The sequence below is a fragment of the Trachypithecus francoisi genome, unplaced genomic scaffold (genome assembly GCF_009764315.1).
Source record: "Trachypithecus francoisi isolate TF-2019V2 unplaced genomic scaffold, Tfra_2.0 Lachesis_group11, whole genome shotgun sequence".
In the NCBI taxonomy this organism is placed as follows: domain Eukaryota; kingdom Metazoa; phylum Chordata; class Mammalia; order Primates; family Cercopithecidae; genus Trachypithecus; species Trachypithecus francoisi.
Window position 1 is genome coordinate 68,736,215 of NW_022681456.1, and position 18,423 is coordinate 68,754,637.

An 18,423-nucleotide genomic window follows, 5' to 3' on the forward strand; every position below is an offset into this window, starting at 1 on the left:
ACCACCCAAATCAAATTTCAAATATAAATTAATTAAGCATAAGGCCTAGAAAACAAGTCTTCAATTGCCACTCAACAAAAAGTTAAATCTGAATCTATACATTCCAGAAAAATCTGAGGAATTCTGGAGAAAAAAAAAATCCACTTTACTTTTTCACTCAGATTTATCAAGAAAAGCCATGTTTTCCCCTGACATGGGAAGACATTATTCAATATCTTCTTGAGAGACAGTGCTCATACATATTTTAGTCATCTTTGCATCCCCAGCACCTAGTAATGCGGCTGAGAAAAAGGAAGGACTAAACGGGTATATATTGTATTCAAATACTCAATTCTCCACTTTAATTATTGCTGTTTAAATCTTCTTTCTAACAGATGTTTTCTAAATAATGACTTTGGCTATGTTTCTTATAAATTAGTTTAAGAACAGCAACAATAACATTTGCTTAATAAATCAGTGAAATTTTAAACATAAATAACGACAGTAAAAAAATTAATTCAGTAATTCAGATTACTACTCTGAATCCTATGTTACCTCTCTAGGGTTTCACATTCAAATCTCTTATTGTAACTAATATTTTATTAATTCTCTGGATTTAAGATTATAAGATTACCTGGTCCAGCATTCCCCAAAATGCATTCTCTAAAATACTGGCTCTGAAAAAAAATGCTAACATGTTATTCCTCTTGCAGAGTGAGAAGGGAAAGGTTCCACTGTCAAATCAAATTAGGCAAAGCTAGGTGACATGGGATTCTTGAAGACCTTCTCAGAGATTTTCTTATGCTGATGTGCACTATTAAATATGTGGTCATTTGATACACCATTATTTTCTGCTCCACTAGAAAAGGGGGGAGAAAGTGGCCAAACTATAATACATTCTTGTCACAATGATTTTTAAGCTGCATCCAGATTACCAAGATGGTAGAATGTAAAAGCAGTGCATCTTAGAACTTATGCAATAGGGTAGTATGCAGGGTTGGTTCTCAGTTTGATGATGAGATCCATTTTACAAGGGAAAGTCAGTAGAATTAGTGTTCCTTGGATTATAATCTGGGAAATGATGAATTTCTAGTCCAAAGCCCTCAAAAGGAAATAGGGCCCAAAAGAGTTACTACTCATGGTTGCATACCTGGTTAATGACAGCCAGGTTCTCTTGTCTGCAGCTTTCCTCCTTTAGTTTATTTGTCCATTCTGTTTCTCTCTTGAACCCATGCTTGGTTGCACTTTACCATACCTATCTATTGCTAACCCATGTGCCCACAGTCCACTCCTACCCCTATCTTCTCATCCTCCACTCCTACCACCTCCCACTAATTACATCTACACATTCCTTCAATATTCTTCAGAGGAACTGTCATTGCTTGAAATCCTATTCCGAGAATTCAGTCTGCCATTCTGGGAGGAAAGAAGCACAATGCTTCTCACTTCTTCTACTCCCTGCCTCCATGGTAAAACAAAAGAGAAAGTGTTCACACAGAATTGTAAAACCTTCAAGTATATAACTTCTTTCATCCTATAGATAATAAAATTTGAACCTGAGGTGGCCATCTTTCTCACCAGAATGTAGATCCCTGAAGAGCAGAGATCACATTACTTGTAATGTGACATTATTTTGATATATAAGATGATGTTACTTATTAACAAGCATTCATTCATTCAACAAATATTTACTGAACACCTATTATGTGACAGACACAATTGTAGTTGCTGAATTGTAACAGTGAACTAGACAGACAAAAATCTCTGCCTTTCCAGAGCTTACTTTGCAAGAACCAAGGACTTTCCATAACTGAAATAGATTTTGCCTGATCAAACCCATCACATTTCCTGGACTTTTTGGCGTCCTCCCTTACACCCCCATCTTTTCTCCCCCAATTTCTTCTCCCTTACAACAAGGCATTTAAACTGCACAGAACAAACTTTTGGAAAATGTCAGCTAATATATAATATAACAACCCTCACCTGAAGGTCATATCTAATTATAAAAGATTTGACAAGAATGTTACAAAATCCTCAGTTTACAGATGCAGAATAGGAATAAAAGGTACAAAACAAAGATTCCTGGGGCCAGAAAGCAAGTTGGTGGTAGAAACAAACTAGTAAATAAAGATCAAGTGTCTAATATCTTTCTTCATCAATACCAATAATATGATGAGAAGCTCTGAAATTTGCTGTGATATTATCTAAAATTTGCAGAAGGAAGATTAAAATATTAATCAAGTGGAATATAGTATAAACAGTTTTATCTTTCTGCGCCAACATGTATTTCTGCAACAAAACAAAATCCTACAAAGCTATAGTTACAGGAATCTGAATTTTCTTTGCTTACCTCAAATTCAAATACTCTAATGATTAACATTCCATTCCTTCCTTGCAATTATGTGGCTCAATATAATAAATACATCTATTACTGAAAGAAATGCTTATCATATAAGTTAATATATAATTTAGACTCTATAAAAGTATATCTCTTATTAACCATCTAAATAACTGATATCTTTTGTCATTTCATGGGGTATTTTTTTTTTTTTTTTTTTTTTTTTTTGAGATGGAGACAGAGTCTCACCCTGTAGCCCAGGCTGGAGTGCAATGATAGCTCACTGCAACCCTGCCTCCTGGGCTCAAGCAATTCTCCTGCTTCAGCCTCCTGGGTAGCTGGGATTACAGGCACCCACCACCACGCCTGGCTAATTTTTGTATTCTTAGTAGAGACAGGGTTTCACCATGTTGGCCAGGCTGGTCTCGAACTCCTGGCCTCAAGTGATCTGCCCACCTCGGCCTCCCAAAGTACTGGGATTACAGGCGTGACCACCACACCAGGCCTCAAGGTGTATTTTTTATAACATACATTTTTAAATGACTAACACAAGCGTAAATATACTAAATGTTTTTAAAAATAAAAAAATAGGAAATTGAAATAAATGAAATGAGGATTTAAAATTTTCAAGTAAATAGTTGATTTCAAATGCAAAGGCACAAAAGGTAATTTCAGATAATTTATCAATGCATCTTAATACAATCTATTTTTTAAAATGTTAAATTTGTATTCTCTTACAGCTCTTTCTTTTAAAGAGTGTACCTAGCAGACACAATTATGAGAAATTCAATTTCAAATAAAATGTTTAGGATGAAATTGTAAACTAGGAAAGGATGATAGTAAAAATTCATCAAATATCTATCCACAATATTAGCGAATCTGTGAACTGTCATTCATGACTCATTCCTTCATTAAACTTGTGTCTGTTGAGAGCAAGAGCTCATAAATCCTTCTACAATCTGTTACATAACATTATTGTGAATATGTTTAGACAAATAAGCATCTAATTACCTATATGATTCCTCCAAAGTCCATATTGTCTAGATATTCTAACCCTGTAGAATTATCATTTGTTTTCAGAATTTATGTTTTACACACTTTACAGTCATTGTTAACTAATTAATTTCTCAAACGAAACTAAGATTTAATTTTTTTGTTCATGCCTATTTAAACTCTCTTGTTATTAGGTGTTACGTATTTTATAATTCCTAAGGTATATAAAGAATGTATTCCATATTTAACAGAAAATCAAGAGAATCCACACTTAACAAACCATATGCCCAACATCTTATTCATACAGTCTTATTGTTGTATAACAATTTAGCTTTAACTAATATCCATTGTCCACAGATAATTAAAAATTCATCTGGTAATTAGATGCTGCACAGCAACTTTTCAACATTAAAACGTTTATTATAGAGCTACAAAAAGTTTGTTTTAGAAAAATACAGCTGCATCAGAGTACTCATTAATCAACATTTTAAATATAATTTTTCTTAGTTTTCTAAAATATTTTCATTCATGCAAAAATTGATTCATGCTTAACAGTCAACATGTTAAACTAATAACGGTTTCAAGATTCTATAAAAATTCAAAACACAGCAAAACAAAATGTGAAATTTTCTTTAATTCTTGGGTGGTCTGCTGAAGAAAATTTAGCTGCACATAAAACCATAAATGACTGTTAAATCAGCTATTTGGATACAAGATAAGTTAATTTATGAACACTTGTTTCAGTTTATAGAAAGTCTACACATGAAAGACAATTTCAACGAGATGGTCAAGCATAAGGGAGTCGGAATCCTATTGAAAATGGAAAAAGGTTTTGTGCTCTACAAATATTGTTTGAACATAATATAAGCAGAAAATTTTGTGGTTTATAAATCCATATGTTCTTAACTGGCTATTCCTTTTACACTTTTGTTTAAGTTTTCACAATGCACCTATGTGCTAATATCAATAATCATTCATGCTATGAAAGAATGTAAACCTAGTGCCATCTACTGGAAAAAGTGGATACCATTTAATCAATTACTTGCAAATTATTTTGTGAATTACGGGTTGAAATTTGTATGTCCTTTTTTTAAATTTCTTTTAAAAAAAATCCTCTCCACAGCATTTTAATACAATCAAAGAAGTTAGGTAACATAAAGTTAGGTCAGATGTTGGGTAAGAATGGTGAAATTGGAGAACTGAGGGCATTAATCTGAACACAAGGGAGAGAATTCCTTTGGGGACACCAATACTGAAATCAGAAACACTGCATTCTGATGAGTTTTATGTTGGGTTCATGTGCATCTTTTACAGCAGAGGTTCTGGACATGTGGTCAAAGAGCTCTCCCTGAAGAGTTTCAGAAGATCTAACAAAAAATTCTTGAAATTATATGAAAACATGTATAGACGCATATATGTCTTTTCTGGAAAAGAAGGTCGTAACTTTTATCAAAGCATTATGTAGGTGGTCCATATTTTTTATGACCCAAAAAAGGTTCTGAAGAACTAATATAGAATGTCAATGCATTCAGTAAGTGAACAGCACACTGACGATTCTGATTATCAGAATCTATTAATGAAATATTGCCAGCTCAAATTGAATAAGTACTTGTTACTTACGGATGTGGCTTTAATGTGCATCTGTAGTATTTCCTCTTTACAAATGGAGACTTTAAAGCACAATAAACAATAATCTGCTGCAAAGAAGTGATCAAAAGGGCCAGAGTTCTTAAGTCTTATGCTAAGTATAATACATCCTTATTCACTGCCTCAAACAGCTTACTACCAAAACTCAAACTGTTTGCAAGAAAAGGTAAAAGCAATTCTGGATAATATGCATTGAATCTGTTGCCACTTTTGTTATTTGTTTAGCTACAATGTGATTTATACTTATGGCATCCCCTATATTGTACTAATGCAATAAAGTGAGAAAAAAATTGTTAGACAATAAATTCAAAAGTAAACCAAACTATGAACTTTACTTTTAATCTTCCCATATAAAGGAGTTTCAAATAAACTTGTACTCTTACAGCTATGACTTCACCTCCACATAAACATTCCAAATGTTTACTGATTCATTTAACAAATATTTATTAAGTGCCAGGCACTGTGTTAAGCTCTGGAGCCATAAGCCGCTGATTCATAGAGTTCTAGTTATACAGATGATACTCAATGACTTTCTAACACCATTTGCAAAATATCTCTAAGACTTCTAATTGCTACATTAGAAAACTGTGATATATTTATAAGCTACAGCCATGTAACTCTTCAATTCATGGAAACTATTAAATATGCCACTAACATCAAGTAAGAATCACAACCACAAATTATATGTATGATGGTAGAAAAAAGTATAATTTATCGCTCTAATTAGTACTATTTAGACAAATTTTATTTATTTCACCCTCACTTGGCTGAAAGCTATCATGATATCTAGTATAAGCTACAATTACACTTAATTTTTATCTAGCATTAAAACTATATATAAAATTGTACTTCCTGATTCCTCCTCAGATAATGCTTCAGTTTTGATTAAGAGGCAAGGAATTCTAATGTTCAAACATGGAAACTGTGTCCTACCACCACAAGTCAGCAGACTTCTCTGTAAGTTCCCAGTATTGGTACTGAGTTTTAAGATCTGATTAACCTAAAGTCAAAAGTAAAAACAAGTGACAGTTAATAAAATCACAGAATTTAAGAACTAAATATATTATCTAATTCCTCGTAAACATGAAGAGACTGTGATCAGGAGAAGTTTATTGATTTGTTCAAGGTCACGCAAGTTAAGGACGGAGCTTTGGTTAGAGTTTTCTAACTCCTAATCCAGTGTTCTTTTAATACATAAAAGAAACTGTTGTAAGAAATTAAGAAGAAATTCTGAGAGAGAAAAATTACCTTTAATTACAAACAAGAGTGAATCATAACTCAGATGCACTTAATAAGATCTAAATTAAAATTATACCTTATTAAAAAATAAGAAGTAAAGAAAGTCAAAGCTAAAAGTAATAGATCGCTCTTTTGGGATATAGCTTTCATGCAGGTCAATTCAGTTATAATCAACTTTAAGAGCCTGCTCCAATTATATTTTAGTTCTGGAATTATTTCATATTGAATAATACTCAAAATTAGTAGGGTACTGGCTGGGGAACAGACATCTTTTTGATTTACAGAGATTTCTGTTGTAATGGGTTTTGACCAGCAACAGCATATTAAAGCAAGACTTCAAACTTTCACCTTCACTTCCTGTATTTCCAGTTTTGGCCTCTTCTCTTCCCTACCTGTACAAAGTAATAGGGACTAGAATTCCCATTTCAATTTCATCTTTATTTTTCAAAATTTAAACAGTTTGTTTCATTATTGTTGAAGTTAACTTCTTCAACATTTCTATATATCTAAGAGCAAAATCCTGTTAGAGAAATTGATGATGATAAAGATTTTGCTAAATCCAAGTTATAAAATATGTAGACACCGGAAGACTGACTTTCATAACACTTTAAAAACTAGTGGTGCTTGAATGGTCAAGAAATTAATGGAATACTATTCTAGCCAATTCAATTTTCAAATTAAAATGGGTTTACAAGCCCTAGATAAGAAAGATGCAAGTTTCTTTTGGCTTTTACCAGTACTGGGTAGTAAGAATAAAATAAATCTGTTGTATATTTATAGGACTTGAATTCTGGTTCAGCAGGGTGTGTAAGTAAAATAAAGAGATTAGAACAACAGATCAAGATGGTTATTTCTCAACATAAAGTGTATCTGTGAGTCCCATGAAAGTAAAAAAATAGTTAAATGAAACATAGGACATGTTTAAAAGTTTGAAAAGTCTGTTGTATTGGAAAAACATAAATCTGTATTAATATAGATACATGAATTTCCACATTGAACATAGTGAAGACATATATGGTGTTTACTAAATGCCGGCCACAGGTTTAAGCACTTTTCACATCCCAATCTATTAAATTCTCACAGCAACCCTTTCAGATTGGTAGTATTATTATCCCCATTTTACAAACAAGGAAGCTAAGGCACACAGCTAGTCAGTGGCAAAGTCAGATTTTAAACTCAGTCTGACCCCAGACAGAATTAGTGTGCTTAAGCACTGTACCACAAAGGTTAACTTCTTAAAAATGATCGGCTTTGCTGAATTTATCTTTGAATCATTTTGTCATCAAAATTTAAAGATACTTATATTTCAATTAAACAATCTCATTATGAAACTCTTTAATCCATGACTGTCATTTATTGAAGAATATACTGTTAATTAATGTGGTTTCTATAAACATTTAGCCTCCTCTATATTTGGCAAACCCACATTACAAGAACTATGCTGGGTACTTTTACACACTGGAGCTTTTTCCAGAGGAAAACATCATTATGTATCATCTAAATAACCTCCATAGTCCACCTGTGACATGTACCGTAGAGCATTGAAAAGGTTCTGCATAGCACAAGTAACTAGTGGTTGAGGTTCTCCCTCAAGGTCATATACAATTCCACAGACAAACCTTGTCAGTTCTACAGTCTGAATCTCTCCCAATTACAATCTTCCTTTTCAACTCTATTGTAATGACCACAGCACTTCACATCTCCTCACAGCCTCAGACTCCTCCAGTACTCTTTACGGTGGCAGTGCAGGGGGATGTGGGCCCAGGGGGCATACTGAGAAGAGTGATTGGGGCCTCTATACATTAAGCTTCATTAGCCCCTCATGTCACCACAAACAGACTTAAAATCTACTTTTTAAAAAAAGTATATTTGCTATATAAATATGGCTGCAAGACAAATACCTTACTCCTTCTAATCAGGTTGCCATCCCAGCCTCTCTCACAGAAACATCTGAAAAACCAGCTCTGACCTCCTACCATACTAAATCAATAATCTTTGTAAAATGCAAATGAAGTCATGTCATTCCTGTTCATCTCTCCAAGACTTAAATTCCTTAGAACATCATATAAAGTGCTTCACGATTTGGCTGCCTTTCCTTCCTTACCTCTTCTATTTGCCCTTGTACATCCAAACCAGCCATATGAATAACTGTATTTCTCTGAACATGCCTTGCTCTTTCAGGCCTTTGTGTTTTCCCATGCTACTCCTTTTGTTAGAAACAGCCTCCCCACCACCCTGCTTAGAAACCAGGCTAACTGTGCTCCCAGTCTGAGATTCAGCTCAGGCACCATATCCTCCATAAAGCCCTCCTTAAACTTCAGAGATCTTCCCTTCCTTCCAACATTTCTTCTCCTAAAGACTAGATCTAGGATCAACCTCCTCTGAATTACCTTAATACACCAAGTATAAATGCCTCAAGTCTAGTCAGGTCAACATATGATTCGACAGTCCTCACACAGTTCCATTTCCATCTTGTACTTGTTGAAAAAAATCAGCTTTACCTTATTTATCACTGAATCCTCACTGCTTAACACAATGCCTGGCACACATAGTTAACATTTAATGAGTTGGAATTAAATTTTCTATACAATGTAGTGATAGATATTTACACTAACGGAAAAATGTAAAATATATTGATAATCATACTCACAGAAGTAAAATATTTAGCCATTGCGGTTTTCATAATAAAATTAAAATACTAAGCTTATGATACAGGCACATATAAAATTTTGGACTTTCATGCCTCACTTATTTAAATTCTTAAAATCACACTGTTAAAAAGTGTAGTGGTTCTAATTTAAGAACCCACTGATGCATGCTATATTAGTTCTGTTTATTTGGTCATTGTTAAGTAGAACTTTTTTTTCTTTTTAACTACAATAAATTGGTAACTTAATTATGCTAACGTTGCTCATTTTCATTTTTTCCTAAAGGAACGACCACATGTGGAATGAAAAGCATTTTCATTATTCTTTAACAAGATGAATGTCTTATTTTGTGTGATTTGGGGCAGTTTCTTACTCAGACTGCCAGCCTCTTATGAACGTTATGATTTGCAGATGTGTAGTGTGCATTAAAGAACAAGAAGATATCATGAAATATTAGTGACAATTATACACTGGGCAAGGAAACTGGACAATGTTCCAAGGGTTGTAAGGATTGTGGAAATGAATGTTACTCAAAGTAGAGTGGTGATTTATAACCAATTTCCGTCTTCAAATTAGGGCCCAAGTAAAAGAAAATGAAATTTAGCAAAGCATGATGGTGTATCATTTCCTGCAGCAGAAACACCCAGTTGGCCCTGTGCCTTCACTATGTACAGTACAACAAGCAGCAACCTGAGGGAAGCCCACAGGCTCGAAGGGCTACTGGCTGGCTCTTTGTCACCAAATGCAGCAGGTTGAATGCAGACATCACTGTGATATCTTCACCAACAAAACGAGAAGCAAAGAACAGGGGCAAGAGCTGAGTAGGAGAAAAAACAAAAACAAAAAAAAAACAAATTAAAACATCACAAATATTAAACACATTAATTGCACAACTGATGGTTACAGTTTTATCTGGAACTGAATACATGCACATATTGCTAATAAATTTCAAATGCCTATTTTTCAGCCGGTGAGCTTACTTTCAATATAGCTTTCTTTGTATCTTAGAGATAAAATACACACTACAAGATAGCAGTGTAATCTGTAAACAGAGTTTGCAAGAGGTTGAGAAAAGAGAGGAAGTTTAAAAACAGTTGAAAGGAATTCGCATTTACTGAGTTCATACCATGTGACAGGAACTGTCTGGAGCCTAATATACACGTTATATCATTTAATTCTTACAATAAACCGAGGAGGTAGGTTTTATGCCCCAATACATATGTGAAGAAACTGTGACTCAAAAGTCCAAGGGCACAAAGCAAATAATCAGTGGAAAAAGGACTAGAAAACCCTGTTATATCTGACTGCAAAGCCATGTTCCTTCCTTACACCACACTGCCTTCTTCCAGCAATTACTGGCAAATCTCCCTCCCTGGAGAAGACTATAAAATAATAAGATTAAGAGACATATTTTGTTAGAATTTCATTTTATGAAATAGAGACCCAGAAAACCTATGGACAATTAACACTTTCAAAACAGCATTAAGTTTGAATAAAGCATAGCAAATATGAATTTTCATTTAATTATATGATTTATAATTTATAGGTCAATTCTGTGACTAATATTCATGATTTACTCATTTTAAAAGTGTAAAATTGTTTTTTAATGTCTTTGGAAATGAATTATGTGGAAGAATCTAAAAATTGTGTAGATATTAAACTTTAGAGAAAAGTTCAATTCTTAGGATTTTCTTAAAAGTTTTGTATAATATTTCAATTGGTAAAGATTAACTTTAAATGGAAATGGAAAATACTAGATTAATAAGCTTCACATATGTTGTTTCAAATTAGCATTTTAAGTGACTTTAACCATTAAATGCCCAAAAATTAATACAAAATTAATGTCTTGTTCATTTCCTGACCACTTCCCCTGCTCCCCATCCCAAAAAAAAGTCTGTTCCGGACTCTTCTGACCTCCTTGAAGAACAAACATATAATAAACAGTAATATATTTTACTAAATCACTCTGGAGTATATCTGACAGAAATCTGCTTGTATTAACATGCCTGAACTCTGACTTCCCCAAACTAAACTTACTACAAGACTAAAACATTTTTGTGTTACTAATTGGAGACAAAGGGGAGGGAAAAGGAAGGTAAGTATCACAATGCACAGCCCGAAAGAACCATTAAACATAAATAAACATGTCATTTTCACGAGTGACTGCAGGGCAGGGAAAAGAGAGCACTCCTTTGGAGCAGACTACCGACTAATAAAAGATCAAAGGTCTATACCTCACATCACTATAAATAAAAATGTATTTTTTCCTTGTGACCCTTCTCTGTGAGGAATAAAGTGCACACAGTAAATGTAATTACTTAGCAAAGCTGTAGTCTCACTGTGCTTCCACAGCTGACCATAAAACGTCTTCCTATTCTGTTTCATCAACTCCTGTACCAGGCAGCCTGGGCGCCTACCAACCACTGTGGCCATCTGGCTTATGTCAAAGCCAGCGCACAGGAAGAGAGGCAGTGATGTCACTCTGCAGGTCAGGGAAAGAACAAAGATGCATTCTACAATTAAAAACTGAGGGCCACAAATACCGGGAGCCCTCCAGCATGATATGACTGTGTGATTTAACATTCTGACTGTGTTGCCTGTATTTCTACCCAAATAGCCAGGGCTCCATCTAGTGGCAAATTAGTTTTGCCCAGTTTTTTGAAAATAGAAGACCCAGAAAGTACAACATTAGCACTAACAAAGTGGGGCAACTAAAATGACTGCTTTTAGAGCAGTCTAGTCTTTCTATACTGAAGAATGCAAAAAGCACAATTTGTCACACTGTTCTCTATTTTCTAATCCTAAAAGAATGCATTTCATAGTTAGGATTTGATATTATCTGAATTATTTTAACGCCTGCATAGATAGCAGGAAAGGACTGAACTTTGTAAAATGCATGCAAATTGGTATTACTCATAAACCACTCTGAAAATATGTAGCTGAGACATAAAGTGAAAAACAGTTCTAAAGAATGGATGTGTGCATCTGGATGCCTTGGTTACATCAAACTAATATGCCTATACTTCCACAGAACAAAAGAATCATAGTTAATACATAATAAAATAACATATATTAACATAATAAATTATATTAACATAATAAAAAAATAACATATATTTTTATGCTGAAATGGTTTAACAAGATTATTTTTAGCTCATGTTTTCCACTTAATTAATGTTTGCAGTAAATAAAATAAAACACTTTAACAAACAGATCTAAAATACATATGTTTGCATGAAAGATGGGATATCACAATGGATGTGTGTGATCCACGGACACAGACTGTCTGGGTTTGAAGCTGGTCATGCCCATAACCAATTCGGTGACCTTGGACAACTTGCTTACCCTCTCGGGGCCTCAGCTTCCTCACTTATCAGATAATGATTAAATAAGTTAATTGGTAAAAAGTGCTTGGAACAACTCCTGGGACATAGTATATGCTCAGGAAATGTTAGCTATTATTATTTATGCCAAATATTTATTACAGTTTTAACTGCATTAATTAGAAAATTGTAACAGTCCATTTATATCCACCCCTTCTTAGAGGTAGCAAGCTATTCTCCAAAGAATCCTATTGAGGTCAGAAAACCACTACTTGATAGATTTCCACAGTAAATTATTCTAATGAAAACAACAGAACAGAAAAATCCTAAAGATAACAGTTGACTGTGCACACAGCACGTGCCATGCACTACTCTAAGCATTTCACATTTATTAGCCCTTTTAATCCCCACAACCTAATGAGGTATATACTATCATTTTCCCTTTTTTAGACACAGAGACTGAGGCACAGGGAGATTAAATAAATGACCTAAGGTCTTACACTTAGTAAGGGACAGGGACTTTAAGTAATTGGGTAATCTAATTGATACATGTGAACTCAGGCCATTTACCTCCAATGCCAGTACTCTTGACCACTACACAACTGGCAATGAAAAGCCTTACGATGCACCAACCAACTCTAGATACTCTGATTCCATGTTTCCCTACTAGGTAGCATGATAAACATGTAATAAGGAAACTTAATTCAAGATTACTTGATGGCCAGGCGAGGTGGCTTACGCCTGTAATCCCAGCACTCTGGGAGGCTGAGGCGGGCAGGGAGTTCCAGACCAACCTGACCAACATGGCGAAACTAAAAGTACAAAAAATTAACCAGGCATGGTGGTGGGCGCCTGTAATCCCAGTTACTCAGGAGGCTGAGGCAGGAGAATCGCTTGAACCTGGGAGGCAGAGATTGCAGTGAGCTGAGATTGTGCACTGCACTCCAGCCTGGGTGACAGAGAAAGACCCTGTCTCAAAAAAAAGAAAAAAAAAAAAAAAAAGAAGAAGATGATTACTTGAAGATTCTCTCCCTTGACATTCTCAGATTTCTAGACTTGATCTTTCTAGTTCCACCACATGCAACTTCAACTGCTTTCACCTTCAAATTTTTTCTCTAAATTCCTTGGATATACCTTTAGAATCTGTAAAGCTAACTCTATGTTAATCTACCAAAACTTCAATATGCTGATAATGTACTTTTGAGGACCAAACAAACTAACAGCTACTTCCACTCTCAGACCCCCAAATTGAAGTTTCAATTTGGCAGCTTTTAACCATTTGTATTTCCTGAACTGTCTGAGTGAAGGCCATTACCAGAAACAATCCTAGTCCAGAAAGAAGCAAACGCTTAGCATTAAACACCCTGTAGGAATCAGGATTGAGCAAGGATCACCAGAAAATCCGTAATTCTCCAAGTTTATTCTCAGCTTCCTCACTTTTGCATTGCCTTTTATTCAATTACCTACATGGATGAACAACATTTACAGATAATCCATCCACTTCGGCCTCCCAAAGTGCTGGGATTACAGGCGTGAGCCGCCATACCCGACCTAATCAACATGTCATTTTTAAAAGCCGGACAAGATGTCTCACGAATCTTCCTAATCTCCCCAAACATCTGGTAGATAATTTTGAAAATAGTGGGCATTTAAAAATACTGACTGCACAATGCCTAGTGAGCAGTATCACATTATGTGTTAAGAACAGAATTAGATTCCGTAATTGTCTATAATTTCCTGCTTAAAACATTTTGATGATTCCCCCTCGTATATCACAGGGTTCTCCAAACCATGTTCTGAGAAACGCAAGATAGCCCTTCAAACAAGTTTAGTAGTCAAATAGTCGTGGAAATGCTAACCAATATAAAGGATCTGAGAAGTCTTCAGTAGATATGCCTGCTTAACTTTGTCTCAGTTGGTGCCTCTGAAATGTTTCTGATCATACAAAACTCCTTTCTGTCCTATCACCCAACCCCCAGAACACATTCTGGTAAATCCTTCTGATAAAGCCCAAATTCCTAAACAAAGTATCTAAAGTATCTAAAGTTCTACTTTCAGCTACTGCTGAACTCTTCAGCCTTTTCCCTTGCCATACCTCTACAACCCACCGCACCCCACACTCCTGCCATACTAACATGGTGGTAATTTTCCTGATAGATCAGCTGTTTCCTATTTCCACCTCCATGTCTTCATTCCAGATCCTTACTATCTTTGCCACCACTTACAACCTCCACCATTCCTAACTCCTCCAATTCTAGTCCCCAGTATAGCACCAAATATGCTATCATACCCCCATAACAATTTTCAGGTACTGATTTGCTTAGATCTCTCCCTCTTCTAGATTATAAACCCCTTAACGACAGTGACAGTGTCTTTCATCCCCGCATCCCAGTACCTGGCACATAACAGTCATTCATTTATTGAGTGAAAGACTACGAAAATGACTGATTATATGTTCAGGATATGACTATATTGTTCGGGATCATCATTTCCAATGCTGCTGTCTCTGCCATCTCAACTGCTAATAATGCTTAAAGGTAATAATTTGAATTAAAATATATTATACAATTATTAGTTCCTATGAAGATGTGGGAAGTTGCAAATGTAACCTGACTTGAAATCCAAAAATAATTTAAATGCCCTATTTTGGTCAAAAATCTCTACTTCTTCATCTCCCTCATGAATTCTAACATCCAAAAATTTGATTAAAGTTAATCGGCTAGGGTTTTGTTTTAGGTTTATCTTTTTTCCCTTTTACTTTTTTCCCTGTAGTTGAACAATAATCTTCCAAAAAGAGATGGTATAAAAAGTAATCTAGAGAACTCACAAAGCTGATAATTAGCTCCAGAATAAGTGAGCTGATGGTACTAGTGGTTTTAAAGTGTCAAACCTAAAGGTCGAATCCCTTCCCAATAAATGCCAAAGGAATGTCCACATCAGTGATTTTTCACAAGCTGGTAAAATGCTCCCTCCACCACACCCAGAACTGTAGGAGCCAACAGTTTGGAGTTTTGTTAAATAATGACCCAAAAAAAGTCTCAAAACCCTAATCTCACCATAATATCAGAAAAGAAAGATTATGTTGACACCAAGAACTAAGAAAGAACTATTAAAATGACATTTATAATGAAAATTAACTATATTACCAAAAATAAAAATATATGTATAATGGAAAGAGTTTTATATTTTTGCAAATCTCTTTTTATTATCTAGCTTAATAGAAAACAACTGAATTCTCATCTCTGCTTCTGCAATCGATGTGTTGTGATATATTGTTTTCGTTGAAGTACATAAGTGAAGAAAATCTGGATTCATACAAATAAGTAGCTGGAAAGGGGAGGAGTATTTTAATAACCCTTTCAGATAATTGTATGTTTTATTCTTTGTTATCATACCGAAGATCAACAAACGGTAGTCTGAAACCATATCAATGAACTTCTCATACTGCTACATTAAAACCCACTGGTCTATCTTGCATTTTGAATGGACCTTCTAATCTTGCATGATTTTGTAACATCCTGCACTGCTCCTTTGGAAAACATTGGTTCATCGAGTTACACAGATCTTTCGTATGTTGAAACATTTCATAACATGATATCAAAAAACCATACTCATTAATATCATCACTGATTTCACCAGAAAAGTTTTTAAATATTGAGAAGCTATCAAGAAGTATCACAGTAGGAGATGCAAGTTTTCCAAAATTTCCATGTAGATTTTATCTCTTCTTACAACTTCAACCATCACTTCTTGATAGATGAATACAAAGGTCTAGCACCAACTTTGAACCAAGCTCTAATGCTTTATCTTCTAACATCTACTAGATAATATCAACTTGCATTTGCACAGTATGTTATTATTTACAAGGCATTTTCGTATATATTATGATAAAGTCTTTTAACCTTATAATAAAGATTTTAGTCTCCCTGTATATTGTTATTGAATATTTGCATGTATACATCTATGATGAGACTATTAACAATAATCATTTTTGAGCACCTGTACTGTGTATATGTGTGTGTGTGTGTATGTGTGTAACCTCATTTAATCCTCATATCAACCCTGAGCTACGCACTCCTATATGTAGTAGTCATTATTACTCTGTACACAGTAATTCTGGCTCTCCATCTTCCAGGCATATGGTAGGAATGCACTTTCTGGCCCCCTTGTGGTTGGGTGGGAACATGTGGCTGGCTAGCTCTGGGCAATAAATTGTGAGCAGAAATGATTATGTGCATTGTTTCCAAGCCAGAGCACTTAACTGTTGGTGCGAGACCCTCCAGAGCTTTCTTTCCCTCTGCAGCAGGGACCAGCAATGTTCTATAATTAGATGGTGGCTGCTCCATTAGTCATGATCCTGGGATAAGGAGATATGGAGCAGAGCTCCCATCTGGACCACAGTGAACACATAGTACAAACAAGAACTAAACTTTCAGCATTTCAAGTCATTGAATTTGGGGGCTATTTGTTCCAATAGAAACTGAAGTTTAGAGAATTACCTGCTTGAGGTTATATGGTCAGTAAATTATGGAGCCAGAATTTGAACTAAACTTTAATCTCTTCTACTACATTCCAAACTCCTCAAGGGCAGAGGCTCTTGTGCCCCCAGATTGATGTCCTTGTTTTAGAAAACAACAGAGTCTGTAAGAATGAGAAGTCTAATGCCAAGGACAGTGAGACCACTTCCAAAAGTCCGTAGTTTCTCTCTCATTAGTCATCCCTTCTATCTTAAATATCCCAAAGAGATTCTTAATTTAGTCAGAAGATGCGACTGCCCTCTCATATTCAAACATTAAAGGCCAGGAGACAGCTACTTTACTTCGATCACTCAGAGCTCACAAACTTGTCTCAACACCAAAAACTAAAGATTTTCCTCAGCTGCAAAAGTGACTGAGTACCTTCTGGTCACAATAAAATGACAATGTGAAGATCTTATTTACTGAAGCAACTGAAAGTTTCTTGGACACTAAGCACATTCACTGTAGCTTTCTTAGTGATCTAACAAGTCAATGCCTAAATCCACACCTTACAGATAGAACGTTTGATTTAAAAATCAATCAATAAATACAAGGAAAATCAATCCATTTGCCATGATGATAGAAAAATGTCTGTTTCTTCCAATAGCTGTGATCATGATCCCAGAACTAACGAGAAAAAACCACATTAATAGCTCACATTGTGACCCGGAAGTAATCAATGTGCACATAGTCATAACAATATAAGCTTTTGGAGACAACCTATGGACAAATATTTGACTGTGATTTCAGAACAGACTGTAAGCATTAGCAGCTTCACACTGTGAAACAAAAAGTATACAGCAACAAAATGTAAAGAAGGCTGGAAAGAAAGGTGGAGGAAAGATTCAGGGTATCAGTGTCCTCTCTTATAAAGTAGAGGGTTGGAAGACACCAACTAGACTGGGAAACGCTAACTGACCCCTAGAATCCATGCTTCCTTCTTCTTATGAGCAATAGAACCTCCTGAAATTTTAACTGAACATACAGCCTCATCTCTCAGCTTCCCTTGCAGCTACATGTGAACATGATACTAAGTTGTGGAAAAACGGAATGTAATTCAGTATCATGTATGATTTTTCAGGTCATCTCTAAAGACAAAGTCACTTGCTTTGGATTTCCTCTTCCCTCCTGAGAAATGGCAACAACTGCATCAGTAAGCTTGAACCCTGAGAAGGAAGGCACTTGATGAGGAAGACAAACCTAACAGGTCATGAGGCAAAGCTATTCACCAGCCCAACCTTGGACTAGTATATGAAAGGGAAACTTCTACTTTCGGTAAGTCACTCCACTTGTAATCTCTTTGTCAGAGCAGCTTAGCCTGTAAGTCTAACAATGGTACACAGAAAGGTGAAGAGATAGCAGATAAATACTTACATTCTGTAACTGGTTATTATCTGAAACTGATGCACCAATAAATAGCACTATAACTATATTAACCAAAATTATGAAAGTAACTACTAGAATAATGATTTTAAAACATGACTTCAGAGGAGTGAGACAGAAATAGAAAGAGGTGGAGTTGTAGGCAGGTTTTTTCACCTTAGTTCCCCTGTACCAAGAGCCATGTGCAGGTTTTTTATAAAAATAAAGCTTATACATAAAAAAAGATCCAGTGTCTCAATAGACCATTTTATCTAAAGAAAAAACCTGCTAATGCAAGCCGACTAAATCCTATGCCTAAGACTATAAACTACAGTATCTATATCACTAAAAGACTATTTTTAGTGAGCTAAATATAA

At 35.1% G+C, this 18,423-nt stretch overlaps 1 protein-coding gene across 3 annotated transcripts in view; it reads right to left on the bottom strand.

Moving 5' to 3' along the window:
- Positions 1-18,423, bottom strand: part of MSRB3 (methionine sulfoxide reductase B3) — a 186,786-nt gene that overhangs the window by 146,987 nt on the left and 21,376 nt on the right. For 2 of the 3 annotated variants that reach the window (XM_033221381.1, XM_033221382.1), the window contains exon 2: positions 9,535-9,661. The exons of the other annotated variant lie outside the window; for it this stretch is intronic. In XM_033221381.1, the coding sequence (XP_033077272.1) occupies positions 9,535-9,610 (76 nt within the window). In that variant the 5' untranslated portion in view covers positions 9,611-9,661. The remainder of the gene's footprint in view (positions 1-9,534; positions 9,662-18,423) is intronic. 3 annotated transcript variants of the gene reach the window in all.